Here is a 22,990-nt window from a genome sequence, read left to right as displayed (position 1 = left end):
AGGTAGGTACGACCAGACTATAGGAACATAAAATAATATTATAAATTATGAATATTATTATATCCATCGTGATTGTGTCTTAAACCTTCGGAAGGCACCTTTTAAACTTATAACATTGACCAATAACTAATGGATTACAAAATGTGTCCCAAATATGTAGCTAAAAACAAAATATAAAATTAAAATCAAAACTTAATAAAATATTATTTAGTTTGTTGCAACACACTTTAATGGAATCGAGACATTTATCCAGTTAAAATCTAAAATCACAAGAATGATTTAAGTTTTTAATATCCACAAAGGCACAAACTATACATAAACAACTTTCGAGATTATATTATTATATTATTAAGGCATTACGTAATAAATAACAGAATGTCAGACGCACCGCCTTAACATTTTAATCTATGCACTTCTCTTAATACAGATTTAATATCGTACACCTACCTACTTACGTTCGTATACATATTTCGGATAGGTGTTATATACACATGAAAATCGATTTCAATAATGAATAAAACATTATAGAACCGAGACGGTTTTAAATACGTAATTTAATATTTTAACGCGTCAGCTTAAATTTATCTATATCTTTCGATTTTTTTTTTTTGTATACTTATTCTACTTATCTTTACTTTGCATACCTCCTCATTCACCGTTCGTTTTAAATACTATAAAAGAAATAGGATTTGAATATTGTTTTATTATTATATTTTATTAAATTTGTTTTCTTTTTATATGACGGGTGAAGTTCTATTTACATTAAGGTATTATACTATGAAGTATAATTTATGTATAGTTCATTCATTAATTTTATTTTATTTGGTAAAAATGGTGATTTATAAATATATTGTTGTGTTTTATTTTCGTACATAAACACAATATTGATCATAGTGACAATAGCCCAAATTTAATGGAAAGGTGTCAAAAAATGGCTGTAACAATGGTTGTGTTCATATAGGTATGTTTTATTATAATATAATGTTGATATATTCATGTAGGCACCTATAATAGGAAGTTTAAGTGATTTTAGTATTATTATCCGTGAAAATAAATTATTATTTACTGCTATTGAGTGAATTTATCTATTATGGACGATCGGTTAAACCATTTAGAGCTCAACATATTTGTTTTTATAGAAGAGAAAGTAGTGGCTACACAATAAATAACATAATATTACAATAATAGTGATGAAAAAAAATCCTAACTGGATACACAGATCAGATATTCAGAACTACGTTCAGCTTGTACACAGAAATTGCACTGTACAAAACGAAAATACTCAACTACTTTTCTATACACACTCATCGACAGTCAATGAGTACATAGACCATGAAGATATAAATAGCAAAATGTTCAACCAATTTCAAATACCTCAGCATATTAAACGAGAGTAGGAGTTGGAAAACTATATGACTCTGCCGAGTATATTTGTTTACGAAAGGGCCAAAACAATTAAAACGTCTGAAAATTAGCATGAGCATAGAACGCATAGAAAAAATGTAAAGAATTCGTTCATTAAAAAAACAAATTCTTAATTAAATTGTGTTGAAGAAATTATTATGAAAATAAAAAAAAACCATTAAAATTGAATACACTTTATATCATGACATACACAGAAAATATTAAAATCTAATGAATTTCAGTAACGTAAAAATTAATTTTACAGGCTTAATTAATACTGACTATATGAGTATCGTTGGTGCTATTGCATTAATTATTATTATTTTATCAGGGTTGATTTAAAATTTAAAGCTAAAACCATCAGTGGAGTAAATACACGGCAGACATTGATAGACGACTCCCCAAGCTTTATTTTTAATTTATTCGCCATGAGTATTGACAAAATTCTGTAATTATTTTGCGCCTATAATCGGTATTTAATTGTTTTCACGTCACCAATATTCCATAAAATAATAATTTATGTATCGATAATCAACGTCCGAAACAGACGTTTCAGCCTGGATCCTTAATGGTTTTAGATTCAGATTTCTCATAATCAGAAATTGAGGTTTTGATGCACCAGTATTAATTAGTTTTCCTGACTTTTTTTTTAAGACTCTTCTGTGTTTAAACTCTTAATGAAATAACCTAAAACTATAAAATCAAAGTTTAGAAGACAAGGCACTAAACCTAGGTAATAAATTAGATTGGTTAATGTAATGACAAAATTTAAAAGGTTATTTCGTCTACGAAAATTAATATATTTTTATTAAATGTATTATTGGAAATTTAATACATATTTTTGTTTACAATACAAACTACTTATTTCTCATCGGATTATAATTATTTATGTTAAAAAAATTATATATACATAAATATCCAAACGATTTATAGATTATAATACATTTATAGTTTACGTATACATTTTGGATTTAGTTCTACTAAATCGAAATAAAATAATCAGGGATTCACAAGACTTAACGTTAATCACCATTTCTTTTCCAAAACAATAAAACGTTAAAAAATCAGTTAAATTTTTAATTGCACTTATAAAATCCAAATAATTAATAAAACCAGTGGATTGAGCACCAATGTGATAACTTTATATTCAAAATAAACTTCATAAGAGATTATTATTATCAATTTAATAAAATAAATTACAGTGAACAGTATTATAAGAAAATTAATTTTGCCATTATACATTTGCCGTTTTAATTTGATTATTTCATCAAGCTTATATTATAGCAATTTGTATACACAAATATGCAAACATTACTCAGATTCGCTCATTAACATATTTAACAAGGTGTGCGTTTATACAGGGTAAGATAATCCTAAGTAAATATTGAATAATAAATAGTTGAGTGTATAATTTTTTATAATTCTTAAACACACAAACATAATGTTATGACAAAAAATAACATTATCATTTAATGCTCAAATCGTTCGACTCATGCACAATTATCTCGATTTCATGTACTTTTTTTATTTCTTTAAAATGCATTGTTATACGTTTTGACTCGTATTGACTTCTAACTAACAGATTTAGTTATACATATGTCGTAAATTCTACAATTTATCGTATAAAATTTTAATTTTTATTGGATTTCCGTGTCTGTGGATATCTACTGTGATCACCATTACGGAAACAAAACAAAATTGGATTAAACAATTATAATATTTAATGTAAGATTTTGAATTATATTTGAAGTTACATAAGCTTATTTTAATGATAGTGGGTATTTGTTTTATGAAACGTCCATTATTAGTTTCCCGGAACCGAAATATAGCAAATATTTATAAACTGTATAAGTTTGAATTTAATAAAAGCAGTTTATGAATTCCATCATATCACGTTGGTGTTTTTATTATATTTACATTATATTTAATTTTTTTTTTTTGCTTTTAATATTTAAAATCTAAAACATCTATGTTCTGTTATAGGCATTGAGTAGGTAGGTAGTTTAAGTAAAATCACATTAACTCTAAGTGTATTGATTTTAAATAATAACAAAATACCTATATTTTAGTGGTTGTATTATTATTATATTATGTAGCCTATGTTGTCTTACACTACAAGAAGAGCCAAATCCGACTCGCTGTATTATGATACACGTATGTTTTACATTATTGTTTTAAATGAAACCATTATGTTTGTAATTAAATGCCATAAATCAAACTTCTGTAGAGCGGCACTATAAATGTATGATGTAACTGTATTAACTGTTAAGCAGTATTCGTCATGGAAATTATCCACAGCACTGTAACAGCTGGTCTTACATCTCACTATGCATCAATGATACCTGACGTGTATATTATTATACGAATTACCAACGCTTCAATCTCCCGTAACCAGTAAATTTATTAGGAAATCTCTGAGGGATATTACTGTTGACATATTCCGCAATAATGGCTTTTCGTGATTGTTAAATTTGGCATGCCAACGGTTCTAACGTGGTACATCTAGTTTTGTAATGGTTTGCATTTGGAGGTCTTTGTATGAACTATTGTTAGTTATGCCGCATCCTTAATTAGTTCAAAAGTTATTGTTTGATAGGGTTGAATGGAATATCGTATAGTATACATTATACAATCTACACGCATAATAGAATATTTCTCATTATAATATTTTAATATTAATTTCAAAAAAAATATCGTATCTATTTTATAAATAACAGAAGTTCATCAAAAATTAAACTGTATACACAATATGTACAGGGTATAACTTATACAAAAATACATTACAACAAAAATAAAAAAAATTCATAAAACACTTTTTGTAGCACATTGTATAAGTTATTATTACGATGGCCACATAATGTATTTGTTCTCTAGTAAGTATCTACTAACTTTTTCGATTATGTTATGTGTATTCATGCAAGTTCACTGCACAATCAATCAATGGCACAACAACAAAAGTCAAATTAAATTATGTTTCTCTAGCTTTAAATTGTTGTCTCATACAAATAGTTTTTTATCATCAAGAATAGTATTAATGATTCATAATAAAAATTGGGCATACATTATTTTATTTTCCTTCATTTTAGAACAATAATTGTCAAGCCTGAAATGTATTATGGATTAAGGCTCATGTCTCAAAAAGAAAATCAAATCTATACACACTAGGCAACTATACATTTAATACCATGATAATACTCATATTGTTTAACTTATTGAGAATACCAACTGCTCATAAACAAGACAATAACCACTAATAATATTTTAAAGTTTAAAGTATTTGGTAAAACAATAAGTTAAAAAATATATTTAAATCTAATATTTTTTGTTACAAATTGAAATTAATTTTATAACGATCATAGTTTTTAAGCAATGTAACAGATAATATTTAACTTTTATATTTTACAATTTTGGAGCACATAATTTTTTTTATTGAAATAAACCTACAATCTATACATTTTTGTACAGTAAGTGGGTTTGTTAAAAAGTAATACATACTAAGTGTAAAAATTGAAAATTCTCATCGTTAATTATATTACTAATTAATATTTTTAAAGAATTTAATTTAAAAGTAAATTGGGTATTTTGAGCAGGGTTTAAACTTGCCAATAATGACATAATTTACTTTCAGTTTGTTGTTACTTTCTAAATATAAGTAGTTATTTAAATAGGAAACAAATAATTTACTGAAAAAAAAATTGTTCATTCTATTGAGAGTCAATAATATTGTGAAAAGATCAGACATTTTTATTTGCATGATTTACGAAATATTATTAATGTTATGAATCTATTGAAAATGTCCATATTTTTGTGTAATTCATTTAGATGTGAGTTGATAATATTATGATCTCAGAGCAGGCGTAATTGCTATTTGAGAAAAATCAAAGTTATTTAAAATATTCTTAAGGTTAATTCTCAATGATACTTTTATATTGCATAATATAGGAGTACAGGAAATCTATAAATATGAAACAAGAAATGTGTATAAATATAATACATAGAATTAAAACGAATTACAATATGTCCTTACTAAAACATTATGTGAGAGGTATATTATTGTGGACAGTTATGTATTAAAACAAACAAATTTATAAAAAAGTGACCTACCTACGGAATTTTTATTACCCGCGTCTACATTTTAGTCATAATTTATAATTTTACCAAGTTTACTTACTGTTTTCAATTAAAATTATTACCATAAATTATGCTGTAATATAGTTCATTGCTGACACTGCCCTGACATTATTTATTATTACGATTTACTGTAATTTTAGAGTGTTTATATTAATGAAACGTTTACATTATGCTGAATAATAAATTGCAATTTTTTCTGTTAAAATACTTTTTACCAAACAAAAATAATCAAAAAGGGTTAATATAATAACTAATATAATAACTACGAATTATTACCTAAATATTGTTTAATGTGTGTTTACTAACCTCGGTTGTCATAATGTATTTTAAATTCTTAACTTATAAGGCTTATAACTTGAAACTTATAACATAAGCACTTAGCAATAGTAGCACATTAGGTACCTAAAATAACAGGTTTTTGAACTGAAACCTCTCCAGAAAAAGAAAACCTCATTTACATATTTTAAAAAACAAAAACCAAAGCCAAAACCAATATTACGGAGAGTAGGCAATATAAGAATTTTTTCCTTGTTAATGGTTTTGATGATTTTAATTTATCTATCTTTACTGAATCGTATATTGGTAAATTTCACTTGAAATGCAGCTTAAAACTGGTATTAACCGAAGGAAGCAAGCATTTTCAAATTATGAAGAACCGGAAACGAAATTTGCATTTAAGAAGACCTGGAATCGAAATGTTGAAAGTTTGAACAACCAAACCGAAACTTAAAAATCATAAACTTCCTTGTTGATGGAATAATTGTAATGTGTATGTTATGTGAATGCTATGCGTGTACGTATACTTAATTTTAATACTATTAAATAGTATAAATTATCATTATATCGATAATAGATCGCATATTCAATTACATTATGCGTATAGTGTAGATATGTATGAGCTCGGATTACAGGTGGACATTTGCCGTAAAGTAATCATTTGCATTGTAATTTTAAAGAAAAGGCATTAGGTATTTAGGTACCTATATATTCTATTATAATACTCGTGCGACCGGTATCGTGACTTACCGTTTCTGGTTGATGCGACGAACACCTTGACCAATCGTGGTATAGCCCATTCCGCCGTGTCCAACTCGCCCCTGAACACTCTTTGCACCTCGTCCTCGTTATTCATTTCTGCGAATCCATATCTGTAACCATAACGAATGACCGACGTTTATAAACATTTCACGGCAACTGAAGTTTGTATGTCAACTCGTGAAAACGTGATAAGATAATATTACATATTTTATAAGCAAAATAAAAAAAAAACACTCGTGATTGTGTACACGGCCTAATCGACCACGGACCAGCTTCGCGTGTGTTCATTTTGTAATCATTGTAATGTAAAACATAGTACATCATGTGTTATAATACCGTTCGGAAATCCATGATTATGTAAGTTTTTTTTTGTTATCGTTTTGTTTGTAACGGCAATTGATCATCACTCGTACGTCGTCCATAATGTAATATGATAATACTATTATTCTGATGATAGTAAATAACAATTATAACAGCAGCGAAAATATAGTAGATAAGTAAGTAAAAACATGTACCAAAACAATATGCTCATCTATGATTGAACGCTGTGCATGAATCAATAAGGACGTTTCCCCCTCGTGCCTTTTCTCCAACGATACAATGGACGTTCCCTCCCCCCCACCATTTTAACGGGACAAATTACCCCCGGACAAAAAAATAAAAATAAAAATATTAAACAAAAATAATAATTTACAATGCAAATAAATTTGCTCAGTATAATTCTATTAAATTAATGTATAAATATAATTTAATAATACGCCATAATAACACTTTTGCTATTTGCCAAATACCAATACAAATTCACTTATTAAAAATATTAAACAGTATACAAATACAAATTATAAATACTTATACAAATATGATATAATTAAATAATAAAAGTAAAAAAAAACGTAACTTTTATTTTTAATTCTGGTAATATAGCTAAAAGAAATTAAAAAATTTAAAATATCATACTTTGAAAAACTTTCTCATAACTTTTTTAACCTATCGTCTTTACCTAAATTATTACGAAAAACTCCTGCTATATAATTTTTTTTTTTAGTTCATAAGTTTTTTATTCGCTCTGTCACAGAAAGAAAAAGTACAATAAGAACAACTGATGGCAAATATAAGCTAAAATAAATAAAAATAAAAGGGCAGATTAGACAGACTGCTGAAGTCTTTAAGTGGAGGTAGCTCTATAGCTTAAAATGTTTATTGATGCACTCGAGTTGCTCATCTGTAGAGCTTCAATAAAAAAAATTAATGATAATAGTCAATACCTAGATGCCGATATCGATATGATGATTATGTATTTCAGGTAAAACCAAAGAACCTATTTTCCAACCTATCATTATGTGTACAAAAAATATATATTGATTCAGGCGCGAAATGTCTCTGTCCGGAGGACGGAAATAGTTTATCATAAATAGAAAGAAAAACAATAATACTGCTATAAATACAATACAAGGATAATTGAAGGCCTAGGCACCTATATCAGAGTAGACACAATATGTATAATTTATTATTTCTGATATTCAATAACGTAGCATACAGAGTTGAGGATAAATTTAGTTGATTATGATTTATGATGAACTAATTTAAAGCAATTACTCATCGAAAATAATATTCTTCAGTATTTTAGTCACGCCAGTACTATACTCGCATTATATGCGATAGTATACGTTTGTATAAATCGACATTCTTATAACAACACAACAAGAAGGGCTTTTATCCATAATACAGATTATAATCGTATTTCCTATACTCTTAATACTATAATGGTTCAATTAATTTATGTGTATGTACAAACTATTCATTATGTATACAATGTATACACTATACAATTATTATAGAGAATCCATTAAACTACATAAATACATACTTAATACCAGAGTTATTACATTAATTAGATAGTACCCACCTATAAAACTAATAATATAGAGGATAAAAGATAAAAAATAATATCCTAGTTAATTTTGCTCTTATAAAATCGACTAAATATTTTTTAACAATTTAATTTTTAATTTGGAGTTAAAATAAATAAATCAAACTATAATCGTCATTTGTCAATGACAAAATGCTTAACAACGTATCATTTAAAATAATTTTTTCATTAATTATTTGTATTTTTTTTTTTTTATGATTTTGTTGGGTATATCTTTGTTCTATTATAACTGTTGGAATTATTTTGATTATTTTTATACACTTATATCGGTTAAGAAAGAAAGAAATAAAAATTTGATATTTTGTTTTTTACACATTGTAAATTAATTACGTAAGTATTTATACATTGATCAATAATCGGAATATATTATATTATAATAGACAACATAACGTCCGGGTAATAAATAATAAATTATTAAAAAGAATTTTTAAATATTTCCTATAATTCCCTAGAATTTCTGGGTATTCTAGAATTAATAATTACGTTTCATGGAATTGACCAACCCCAATAAAGTTTCATTGTTTTACGTCAAGTCGTATAAAAGTACTGTTAACATATTTCTAAAATAGTCTATACATTACTTTTAATTAAACTATTATAAACTAATTATAGAGATGTACATTTACTAGCAGAGACTTTGTACCATAATCTTATTTTTAACATTGTTGAAATAAATGTACTTAATTATAGAGTTGATATTATAATATATTGTATAATTGTTAAGTTTTCAATGAAACTTCCGCTGAGTGTACACATATATTATAAACATCATTCTTTTGTGCCATAGACGTTTAGTGTAGGTACAACTATCTTATACAACTGCTCGAGAGGAGTTTTTCGTCTGAATCATTATGATTATTTTTCATCTGACCCAAATTATAATACATAGTTATTCACTAAAGAACGAAAAATCACAGAAGTAATATTATTATAGAATTTCGATGCCATTAAAAATCAAAATAGTATAGGGATACTTCGAACGAGGTAAGCATATAAAGCGTATCGGTTACAAGTGGTCAGTGAAAAGTTTTTTGAGAGGAAGAATAGTCAGATGATAAAAAGAAACTTTTCATTTTGGTGGACCGCTCGTTTGAATTATCGTCTCTCTAACTTTATGTTCGTTACATACATACTCACACAACAGCGATACTCACTAATGACTAAATACTTTCAAATATTTACATTAGTGTTTTGACAGCAAAGTTAACAGTTGTTTTATTGTTGTTTTTTCCTAACCTTACCATGACGTTTTGATTATTGTACTTTGCCATATATTTTCGAAAATACTTTCAATATGGAGTTCATATAAAAAATGTTTAACTGTTTCAAAATAAAGTACTGAGTTGTATTTATTTCGTTTAATACCTAATTTCGCAATAGTACAATATTTATTGTTCAAGCATCAGACGAAATATGTTCGTAACCTCCTATTTAGTTTTTTTAGATCTAAAAAATGTTCCATAGGTGTTTAAATTGCGACTGCAAAATAAAAAAATAAACAACAAATGTTTTTGCTTTATTAAAGCTTGTCAGTCATTTAAATCAAAATCAAATCATTATGTAATATAATAATATTTTTATTGCGCAGTATATGAGGTTTGTAGTTAATTTTAACGTTCTTGCAGAATGCATTTATAAAATATCCAAACCAAATCCATGTAAAGCATTACACGTATTAAACGCTTTTGGTAATTTATAGTCGTTTGAACAATAAACAGTGCGCAGTGTTATTCGGCGAGCCAATTTCAAATAATAATCATTTAATTCAAAATAGAATTTTACTCCTCTAATCGTTTTGCATATAATACGTATATATAAATGAACTCGCGTGCAATTCCACATAATATAATAAGGGTCACAAGTAGTCATAAAAATCACTACCGCTGTTGTACGCACTAAAATAAAGGACCCTTAATGCAGCCCTCGGATCGAATAAAACCACACAAGAATATAATATATGTATTTATATCGGTTCGGGGCAAAACGCCATAAAAATATCCACTGTAAATCCAGTCGTAATTTTAAGACTAAATCTGTTTACTCGGACACATTAATTAGGTCTTAAATTGAAAATAAGATTTTCTTGCTTACGATTAATTCATTCGTCGGTTGTGGAGGTGGGTAGTGGTGAAGAAAATCAGTCTGAACAAAATGCAACTTAATTCGTTTTCAAACTATTGCATCAAAACGATCACATCACTAGTTGTACGGATTATATTATTATGTACTCTCCGCTGAGCACACTGATGAGTTATAGATGCTGTGATGTTTTTCGAGTGTGCAGGACGTTTGTAAAATAAAAAGTAAACGGATTATCACGATCACATGAACAGACATAATGACGTTGTAATCGTGTACGTATAAGACGTTTGTAAGTACACACCACTGACATTGACAACAATATACAAGCATATATGGTGACAACATGGGTGTGTTTACGGTCTGGGTGGACTAGAGGGTGCCATTGCCTCGGGGGAAATAATTTTAGGGTTTTATGGGTGGCTGAATAACTGTTCATAACTTACGAACCCCGCCCATCGTCATTCGTCAATCGGCTGCTGATATGAAAACTTTTTATCATATTTTATTTTTTTTTTTTTTATACCAAATATAATTTCAGTTTTGTTATAATATTCGTTAAAAAAGTATATTGATAATATGGTAACAGCCTACTCACTGATAGTTGTATATAATTCATTTAATCTGTGATATGGTTAACTCTGCTGCAACTACTGATTTTCATACTATCTGTTTAGCTTTATTAACGCTACGTATTATTTAGCCAATAATTAGTTATTTTAAATCTTAATTAAATGGCTCATAGATATTGATTGCTGTATTCATTATTTTGGACCACAATCATTATACAGATACAGTCCTATAATTGTATTGATATTATAAAAACAACAGCATTTTCAAATAATAGGAAAAATAATAAAACTAAGTGGTGCAGGCAGCTATTGGGAATTTAGTTACATAATAAATGTGAAAAATACAGTCATTATGTAATTTCTATAGAGTTCCAAAGCTATACAATTACTATATATAACGAAGCAACCTTAATATTTGACAGTAGGTACCGAATTAATGCTGAGTGTTTGTCTTTTTTCGTGAAACCATTTTGTGTGGAAAATTTTGTAACCGCGGTGGGGGGTAAAACACCCCTATTAAGGGGTGCAGTGAAAAAATGAACGCAGGGTGTCAAACCTCTATAAACGTCACTCTTAGTGATGACCATTATTACATATCGCACCATCTGTTTAACTTTCGACTCCGAATTCATCGGCATTTACAGGTACCTATTTATTATTTGATTGGGCTGTGAGCCAGTTTTGGTAATAATAATAAAGTCTCGAATATATAACGGTCTTGGAGTTGAAACCGCATGCGCGCGAGTTGTTATAATATTAATGTTATATTAAACAAAGTTGTGTGTGTTACTGAAGTGGACACGCTTTGCTCGTACGAGTTAATTACACTTTTCCGCAGCGACACGTTGCTTACGGGGCATAGCCTTTTTTGTTGCGTTTCGCATATAAACTTCGCATGTGCCTAGGCACTAAGTCCGTAGACAGTTTCAAAGTTATTATTACATATACATAATATAACTACTGCTGTAAAGGTGGAATACACGCAAAAAGTAATTATAATATATAATTATACTAAAATATAACACTACTAATCACTCGTAATTACTATGCACACGCGTTGGACAACTTGTTTCAAGTTCAGAGTAGTGGTCATAGAATCGCTTTTTTAAAAAATTTAAAATAAGCACTGATCTTGCAAATGCACATGGTTTCAAATCTGAGACTATTATTTTATTTACAACATATTATTCGAAATTAAAATAAAATAATATTATTGGATGTGTTGTATTCATTGTAAATTATCAAGGTAGTTTTTTTTCCAAATAAAAGATTACCCAAATAATATAAGATCCGCAAAGTCTACGACCATAATATTATGAATTGTACATAAATAATAAAAAAAATATCCGTGTGCAAACAATTGGGAACCATATAACATAAACGTACTGTTTTAATATGTATTAATTTCCTTACAAATTAAAATGCGTAATTTTGATGAAGGGTAACTCTTAAAATTCAAACAGAAGTTTTTTTTCAAATATGATTCGTATAATAGTGCTTTGATACTTTATAATATGAATTATAACGGAGCACACGCGTGTATTATTCAATGTCGACATTTTATTATTTAAATAACAAAATTCAAGTGACTTTAGCTCTTTCAATTATTATAATTGACGCATCAATGTAAACTACCCCTGCTAAATTAATTAAACATACAGCCGTGGCTATGAATAATAATTTAAAAATATACAGTGGCATTCGAGTTTTATGATCAATCTTTCATATTTCCCCTTTTTCGGTGAGAAAAATATTGTTCAAGTTCGTCTAGAAATTTTTTTCACACATTTTTTTTTAACCCTTAATATATATTCTCTTATTAAATTTGGAATTCTGAACGCTCTGTGTAGGCACAATAGGCACATAATATGTAAACGTCTGTAATTGTTAATGCGATTTTCCGTTGTCATGCACATTATTATATTGTTAATATAACATTGCGTAAGTTTTGATCTGATATTCAAATTAGCTGTTTTAATGTTCATTAATCATACGGGTGCAGATAGCGCATAATATTATGAGTATGATAATATAATATGAAATTATAATTGTTATGATAATAGTTTGAAGTTTCGTTCTATTCCATCGTTAATGTGTACACCGTCCACAATTTGTATTTTTCACTTTTTCAGTTCTGACACAGGCACACAGCACATAAATACAGAGTATAAATTTCTAATTCTTATTACTCGTTACCTACCATTCACAAAATTTTTTGTTTTACAATGGCATGCATTATTATTACATTAATCTATGTTCTTTGCGTTATTAGTATATAGTGCGCCGTGGCTGTGTTCGTGGACCGTGGCTAATAGCAAACCAAATATTTGCATGTTGTATTATGCAGGTACACCGCACTGTATATTTTGTTATGGATTTTCCGAATTAAGACCCGAACACGAAAGCTCAACGTTTATACAATTATGAAAATTCCCTCGATAGTTTATATACGCACAGTTGCACGTCACGCAATTTTTATATTTTAAACCCGAAGATTGACAGCAAATATCACAAAATCATTAATCGATTCGCCAGGAGTAATTTATTTTATCTAACTGGTGCGTTGTGTTTTATTTATTTTCCATTGTCTACAAGCTGCGTTGCATAGAAGATAAAATGTAATTTATTTTTCAAGCTATGTACATTCGATTGAAATTGCAGCACATACTAATTGTGTTCACGTGTATTGAATTATCGCATGTTATGTTTCACGTCATTTTCCATTAACCACAAACAGAAATATCAGCAGTTAATAGAAAACATTTAACCCCGATGTCTGAAAGTTGCTAAAATAAATTAAACAAATGGCGTGCTGTTACGGATAGTGGTTTTTTTAAACGATTCCTATTCCACGAAATGAGCGCCAGGAGAGTTAAATCTACCTCAGGAATTGTTCATTACATAAGTGGATATGGAAAAGGGGTTTTCGGTGTTGGAAATTGAATGTAAAGATTACCAATACAATGGATAGCTTATTGTTCATACTCGTGAATTTAGGAGCAGTTTCATTTTGATGATCGATTCTGAGGTATTTAATCCTACCCGTGTGGATAAATAAAAAAATTGTAACCATAAATTCCAATATTAAGTTCTGGAAAAGTTATGTCCATGTGTAAGTTATAAGTGTTCCTTTTAATGCAGCAGTAGGTGGATACGCATGAAGTCAAACACAAGACGTATGCGCCCTTTGCAAACATTTCTAATAAATACTCGTAAACTGGATCCCGCCCAACAATATACATTAGCCATATCAGCTGACTTAGAAGCGTCTCGGAAACGTTCGAAAAAATTTTACGGTACGGGTTTTCCGAGTACAATATTCTCAGAATATACAAACGAGTATAAAAACCGATTTCAACTATTCATCAACACAATAAGTAACCTATAAAAGAAGCATTTATATTTTTCATTCGTGAAAAAACGCGTGTAAACGATGGGTCACATTTAACTGTATTCTGTAGTTCAACAGTACGCGAGACGTTTCTACTTTTCTAGTCGACCGGAAGACGGAAGTACAATAGAAGTCCATTTCCTAGATATTCTTATCAGAACGGTCGATTTTGCTGTAGTTAATATTGCCTTTCCGTATCATATAATATATTAAATTATGTTTATCATTTTTCTTTTTCTTACACTGTATAAAGTGTTAACTCTTGAGTGCCGAGCACTTTTATATATTTGTTTCAGTGCGTTTTGTCCACTAGAATCAAACGCACTTCATCACTTGTATGTTGTTTTTTTATTTTTGAAATATTTAATAACTGAAGTATTTATTGTCTTATTATTATTGATGACTATTATGGTATGTTGTCAGTAACGATTTTTGGTCCGAGCCTTATAAATTATTAAATATCTCCAACAGGTGAAGGTTATTTTATCAGGGATGGTATTTACTTTTAGATTCTGAAGGAAGCGAAGAATGTATTTATTAATTCATAAATACATTTTTGGTTCTTCATTGAAAATGTCGTTATTTTTATAACTGTATAATATGTCTATAGGTTATAATTAATAGAGGAAAATACTAAGCCACTATGATATAGTATAACGGTAAAATATTTATTAATTATTAACTTAATGTAACTTTGAGTTTGATGTGCATAAAACATTTCGACAACTCCGAACATTAATAATAATCAACTCAAATCATCGATATTATAATTTGAAACTTCAGAAAAAATGTGTAGTTAACAGGTAGTCTTATACTTTGTCCAACTATGGAAGTTGATCGATTTAAAATTTGTATTCAGTTGTTTCTTTTTGAACAACGCATGTAAAGCTGAAATAATAATAATAATGTTCACATCGATCATTTTAAAATATATTGGATACGAACTACGTTTGGAAAAAACTTTCCAAAACTATAGGTAAGTATAAGTCAAAAAAGTGTATATTTTATTTTATATTATATTTCTAACGTCGACATAATATCGGCTGTATGTAAAGATATAGACTGTACGATAATGATAATATATTTTAGGTACATTAGATTCATTCGGTAAACATAGAGCTAAGTAATTGCGAGTCAAACAACACAACAGTATTCCGTGGTAATATTGATTAACGATAATTTCACAATATTAATTATAAATGTATAACAAATTGTGTTATCTATTGACTATTATCATTAAAATTATAAGATAATTTCAAACATTTGTAATATTGATGTTTTGTCATATCACTTGATTTGTATAAATATGCATTTGATGTCGGTTCATGAATCCGACTATTTGAGTTAAGAAAATATCGGATTATATCTTAAATATATACCTAAATCGGAATACCAGATTTTGAAAAAAAATTAAACCTGAGCTCTAGATTAGCCAATTATATATATAACTCTTTAAATACTCTAATAGTTGGATTCCACCGACGGGGATGATATTTTAAAATCACACAATTTTGTTTGTAATAATAGAGATACACATTTTTTTTATTCTAAAGCACATTCGAGGATTGTGAATAAAAAAAAAAATCTCTATTAAAACATGATATTATATCAACAAATCACTTCCTGAATATTTATCGATCAGACATACAAAATACATAGAGTAGTACAATATTCGTACATTATTATTGACATTACGGATTCATAGTTTGGAATGAAAACTATTTTTTAAATTTCTAATCAAAAGCACAGTACTCTGTAAAAGCTATATTCTAAAAAGTTATTCGTATGCATTGTTATTATTTATTGTAATAATGATTGTTTACACTTTGATGTTATTTCTTCGTAATACTGTAGCGGACTTCAGTACAACTATAATTATATTATGTACTTTTATATTTCTATACGTCGGTTATATTTCATTTGAATCAAAACATTGGTGTTCCGTTCAGCTGGTTTGTTGGAAGTATAAATATAAATATCAAACTGTACTATCGGGTATATAGTTATATACATACCATAATAATTTATTGTTTTACCGCCGCATAATATATTAATACGAATATAGGTAATGTTTTTTTTATTCACCTGTATTTTTAGAAGTGTTTTTATGAAAAAAGTTTGCAGCTAGATAAATTATTATTGCTTGACCTCGTTAATCAGAGTAAACACAATAATTTTTACGTAATGTATATTGTATTCTTTATAGTACTTTTATTGATATATTTTAACCATGTAAAGAAACTAAAGGATAAAAATAATTTAATTACTATTTATCTTGTATAATGTGAAAATGGTTCCTGAAAATGTATAGTTCAGTATTTCGCTATGTTAAGTACACAAATTATAAAGGTACTGTTATTGAATATGTTCACCAACTATTCGTTTTTCTTTTTAATAAAATATCGTTATCATTTTGTTATACTCGCTGTATCCAATTTCAACGATTGTACACATTTATGCTTTCATACTATTATTCGGGATGAATTACCAAGCATTAAACTCACTCCCATTTTTCCCGTTAAAAATGTATTTTTCAAATTTCTATTTATAATTAAGAATTATTTTGATTTTATTATGTAATTTAAGGAGTTAGCTGTGACTATTCTAACTTTTGAGTTTTCTGACAACAAATACCATTATTATACATTTTTAAGGGGTTGATATTTTTTCAACTTTTGATGTGCATAACTTGTAATTCAAATGATCAGCTTATTGGTAATTACAGTAATATTATTATAATCGTAATAGTTACATCATTTTAACATATTATAGCTGTACAATTGTAAAAACTGTTAGAAGTGCATTATGAAGTAGGTATTAAATTAGATATTATGTACGGTTTATTATATTTTATGCAAAAAACTAAGAATTATTACAATAATATTCTTAGTTATTATACATACAATTCTAGGCATACAACTGCTTGTCCAGATTTCGGTTTAGATGTGTCAACGTTTTCAACCAAATCATCTGATTAACAATTAAGTAGGCATTTAAAATATAAAACAGGGGTTTTAGTTTGAAAAAATAAAATTGCAACTAAATATATTGAATTATGGTCTATAAGTATATCTAAATATTTGATTTTTTTTTTAAATCAGAGTTAGGATGAAATAGTTTGATTAAATGCTAGTGAAGCATTATGTAACATGATATATATGTCTCTCTGTTCATAATATGTTATCTTTCCAAAGAGGTGAACAAATGTACGCATAAACGTTCATTTTTTTTTTTGGTTTAAATGTGCTTTCTGTATTCATATTAATCTGAATCCCCTAATAGGCGTTATGCTGAATTCGGCTACTAGTGATAAAGTACCCATTATTATATATTGTTTAAAATTGGTTTCATTTTTAAAACGAATTTATAATTTGTTTAGTCGTTCTGCTCGAGTTATAGGCGCAAAATATAAAGTAATACCACCATGTGTGCTATCAATTATTATTATTATTATTATTATTATTATTATTATTATTATTATTATTATTATTTTTTTTTTGTAAACTGCTAAACTGCTAAAATAATAACCCTCGAGTGATTTCTCGTTTTAAGTTTTTTTTTAACCATAGTGGTTTTAACTACGACTTGGTTATTGTACAAATATCAATGCCATTGAAGAAGTGTATAAAAATCCTTATAATAAAAAATATGTTGGCGAAATTGTGAAAATAACGTATATGTAAGCACTGTCAACGGCATTGTCATTATGTATAATACAAAAAATGACAATGGGCATATTTTAATACAAATCGACAATGTCTTGGATTGAAACTTGTCATACTTCAACCAGGAAAATGACGTGGTAGAAAGTCTTCGCTCGTCGTATAATATACGTTATAACGTTAGTTGTTATTGATTTTGTGGTAAGACATTTGTGTACGATATATATTGTAAGAGCTGATTGTCGAACAAATTATTTTACTTTTGAATAAATTAACTTTAAAAAACCAATTCTTACAATACTAAATTAATAATTAAATAGTTAATATAAGTAAGAATTAACATTGTACATAACATTTTACATTTTAGTTATAGTGTTGCAACTGTTTAAATTTTTTAATTAATATTTATTATGATGTATCAGTAATATTATTTATTTATTGATTCGTTTACCAATTTCCATTATTCTATTATTTAATATTATATCCATGTACAACTACCTATAACTGATAGTATTTTACTATTTACAAAACAAATATGCTTTCAAATCATTGACAAATAAGGTACACCTGCAAAAGTGTGATTTTAAATTAAATAACACTACATAGATATTTTTATATGTATTAATCATAGGTTCACAATAATACTTTTTGATAACTTAATAGTTAAAAAGCAAAAAAAGTACTTAATTATTAGATTATTATATCAATTTACAATTATCCAGTTTTCTTCTTAATAGTTTATGTCAAACTTATATATATAACAATAAAATCTATGAAAATAAAACTGTACAAGATATGCGGATGAATTGATAGAAATGTTTAAAAAAATTCCCTGAGATGGAATGTAAATGCATTATTTGGAATCTGATTTTAACATTTAAAGTAATACTATTATTGATGAAATCACAATAATCTAATATTACTTTGGGGTATTTAGGTCATTGTTAATAATAAGGACTCGTATAGTTGAATGAAGTACTAGAGCTTTCTGTTCGTAGTGGTGGTAGATTCTTTGAATTTAAACACGATTTATATCATTTATTCGAATTTTTAGCTAATGTTTCAAAAAACACTTTAACAATACTAGATCGCGTTTTTTTTGTCAATGGTTATGGTTTCATATTTTCATATTCGAACATATTGAGAAACCGAACTAACCACTTGTAGGTCAAGCATCCATTTTAATTGACCAAATGGTCTTCCAAACAAAGAAAACATCTGGCTGAAAAGTCCGGAGGTTTAGTGCTGTCATCATTAAATGATGTTAACGTATCTGTATTTGACGCCTCGAAGTGGACGATAACAATATGAACTCGTGAGGTTGTATGTCTGACAATAATTATCCAAGCATGGCGTACATCACTGTTTTTACTCGAAAATTTAAATTTGACACACGTGAAAATGACGTTAACGTCGGAATGCTTTTCTATTCACAGGCTATTAATGGGAAATATGTAGAATATGTAGTTTTAAATTAAATTTATTTAAGTGTTGGATAATTTATACCGTATAATGTTTATAAGTGCTAAAATGTATATAGGTAAATTTTTATATTTCTTCAAAAGATAAACAAATACTTTTTGGCCTTTTCCATTCTATGCTTTAACAAACTTTGCACACTGGTTATCAAATTCGATTTATACAACAACGATTTAAAAAATGAACCTTCATCTTATATTTTTTGCTTTGTAAGTTTATGCTTACTTTATGGAGACATTTTATAAGAACTGATAAGTACCTAAATGGGAACCAATAATTTGTGCTGACATTGTTCGGTTCTTATAAAATTTTTTTTGTTTACAATGTAAATAAACAATTTAAATAAACAGTATATTTTTACTTTATTTACTTCTAGTTAGCTATGAAATTAATGTTTACTAACAGTATAAAAAACGTCAATCTGAATATCTAGAAATTAAATAAACACATTTGGGGTGATAAGTATTGTTCATATTGTAATCATGTACAATAGTGTGTCAAATTGACTATCTATAATTTAAATGTGGGTCATCGATCCGGTAGATACAGACACCAGGGTTGCTGTTCAGTAAATAAACATACACTCAGATGGGACAAATGTGTTGAACTTTACACAATATGAACATATTTTTATTCTCACGATTAAAATAAAATACGCATGTATCTCTTATACGAGTATACATTAGGATTAGATTAGAAAAACCAATACAATATAATGAAGTTTTAAATTCATACTTTCTGGTTTTCCAAAATGTAGTGAATAATTAATGCTTTATTTACAATCCATCCTATGCGCATAATAAGTAAATCTAATATAAATAGTGAGAACGATAACTTGATGGGCATGAGCTGGGAAACCATTCAACAGCATCACCTATTTTATTTTTAAATTAAAAAATTAAAAAATACTGCAGGTAAATTACAAATAGAGTAGCTGCTTAGAACAAGTTCTTGGATTTCAATTCATTGTTTCCCAAAGCTCTATATAACATAATATACGGTTAATTTATTTTTGAATCAGAATAAGAAATTTTTATTTTACATGTTTTAAAATTTTTTATCAAATTTTAAGGCCTTTGTGTTCATGCTTTAGAATATTTAACATCGAAATCTGGTTATTAAAATGTTGTTTTACAATTTTAGAGTAAAAAATTAATTTTGTGACGTACTAACACGGTTTTACCTGATCGATTATAATTATAACTTTAATTTTTCAAACGCATCCGTTCGATGTAAAAATCGGGGTTAAGAGCGGTGATAGAAGATTAAATGAGAATAATTATTTTTTTCAAATTAAAACACGTAGAAGAATATTGAAATTGTGAAGCCCTGTAAAACTTTTTTTTTTAATTTAAGGATATCGAGTCGTAGTTTTTTTATGAAATTCCGGTTTTACGAGAGATGATTAAAAATTTTGATGCAGCACAAAAGCGCACTTTTTAAACTATTTACCTGAAAAACTCAGCTTGACTGCTCACTTAAAATACAGGGGTTTTCTTTTTTTACCTGAGGAAAATACAACACGATTGCGCACCAAAAAAAGTTTAAGTACAATAAGTTAGTTTAGAAAACTCTAAAGCAATAAATAATTAATTGCTGTAAAAGAATATAATTCTAAATTGGATATAAGCATTTGGTTAAACTATTGTTTTCACTTTCGGCATTAAGTAATTATAATTTAAAATTTGATGTAACTACTGAAATAAAAAATGAAACAATTTTTACTATTTTATTTTTGTGCATACATTTGTTTTTGGTATGCAATCGTGACAAAAAGGAACAACCCCTTTGTTTTGTGGTGCACTGCGATCTTGTTACACCAAACTGTTGATAATAATGTTATGGTTGTCCTTTTTATGATATTTTTATTTCTGTATAATCATCATACATATTATCTTCATTATAGCATAATGTGTATGTGATTTACAACCTCCGTTTTGGGTCACGACTTTACCCCTCCAGACCTATTCAAATATTATCTTTAATAGACTCCGAATTGGACACACTAATCTAACACACTCGCATCTCATGGCTGGACTTCTCGGAGACTTATGCACCATTCCAGAAACTTCAAGTAATATATTCTAATTTCTTACCAAATGTTATAAATTCCTTTGAGTACAAAATGACCTTAATATCCCTCATATACCCTGTATAACTCCTTTCGACAAACCCAGAAACCAGAAATTTAGACTTACACAACGCTAATATCATTTCTGCCGATGCTTATTTTAAAATAAATAGCAGTTTTAATAATAATAAAGTGTATATTGTTGTGTAATATTATATTCGTTAGCTGAGAATTCGAAAATTGTAATATGTTGCTTCGCCGAAGAGCGCTAAAAGTTTTTTTATAAATAACAATCGCACGGAAACAATGGAGTATTCATCGAAAAGAGATCCTTGATAACCCTCGCGGCTGCAACGCGGAAGCTCGTTAAAAAAAAAAATAAAATAAAATTCCGCTTGCATGACAATGATTTCTCAAAAGGCACAAAAACACCCATCCTCGCATACCCGAGACCACATTTACGTCGTTATTGACCCAGTTGTCATACAATATCCAGCGGACCGACCCGTCGTATACGTATAATAATAATATGGTGCAAGTGTATGTGTAATATAATGAAATACAAAGGAGACCGTGCGCACAGCAGTTCAGTGAAATTTCTGCGGGCTCTAATTAATGACATAAAATGTCCCTCCTATTATAGATCGTCCGATGAGCACCGATAACGCTTTGAGATTTGAAACCTTTCGCCCGGCTCGTTTAACTTCTCAGACAATTTATAACATATTTCAGTATAGGTACGCACTGTGATATTTTATTATTGTTGTTATTATTAGTATTAAAACCACTCGACTTTTGGTAGAGTGGGGGGGGGGGGTGGCTTTTGTGAGATAAGGCTTTAAATCTCCGACTAATTGTTAAAGTCCGCTGGGCCAAAGCTTTTTGTATAGAAATGTAATATTGTGCATATAGTTTAATAATGTATTTTGATATTATACATTATAGTTGTGATAAACTAAAACCTCGACAACCCGAATAGCTAGACAGCTACAATTGTTTTTTATTACCTTTGAAAGTTTAAATTTTCGTGACACTCGAGTACCTGTCATCTTATTATGTAGTCTTGGTAACTTGAATAGATAAATTAATGTTGTGAAGATTCGCTATTCGACATTTATATTTTTATCTAGGCATTCCAGTGGGACGAGAATATATTAATATATTATGTTTAGAAGCCCGTCACAGTGGACACGACTGGCCAATTGCAGAATATAAACTAATAACCATCAAGAA

At 28.1% G+C, this 22,990-nt stretch overlaps 1 protein-coding gene across 3 annotated transcripts in view; it reads right to left on the bottom strand.

Moving 5' to 3' along the window:
• The window catches only part of LOC111035758 (NACHT domain- and WD repeat-containing protein 1), a 203,424-nt gene that overhangs the window by 116,144 nt on the left and 64,290 nt on the right, over nt 1-22,990 (bottom strand). For 2 of the 3 annotated variants that reach the window (XM_022317549.1, XM_022317702.1), the window contains exon 2: nt 6,562-6,683. In XM_022317549.1, the coding sequence (XP_022173241.1) occupies nt 6,562-6,667 (106 nt within the window). In that variant the 5' untranslated portion in view covers nt 6,668-6,683. Of the gene's footprint in view, nt 1-6,561; nt 6,684-6,909; nt 6,928-22,990 lie in introns of those variants that run through there. The other variant, XM_022317625.1, reaches the window with a different exon arrangement.

Source organism: Myzus persicae, unplaced genomic scaffold (genome assembly GCF_001856785.1).
Source record: "Myzus persicae strain clone G006 unplaced genomic scaffold, MPER_G0061.0, whole genome shotgun sequence".
In the NCBI taxonomy this organism is placed as follows: domain Eukaryota; kingdom Metazoa; phylum Arthropoda; class Insecta; order Hemiptera; family Aphididae; genus Myzus; species Myzus persicae.
The sequence above is the reverse complement of the archived record's forward strand: the minus strand, read 5'-3'. Positions and strand labels throughout refer to the sequence as shown.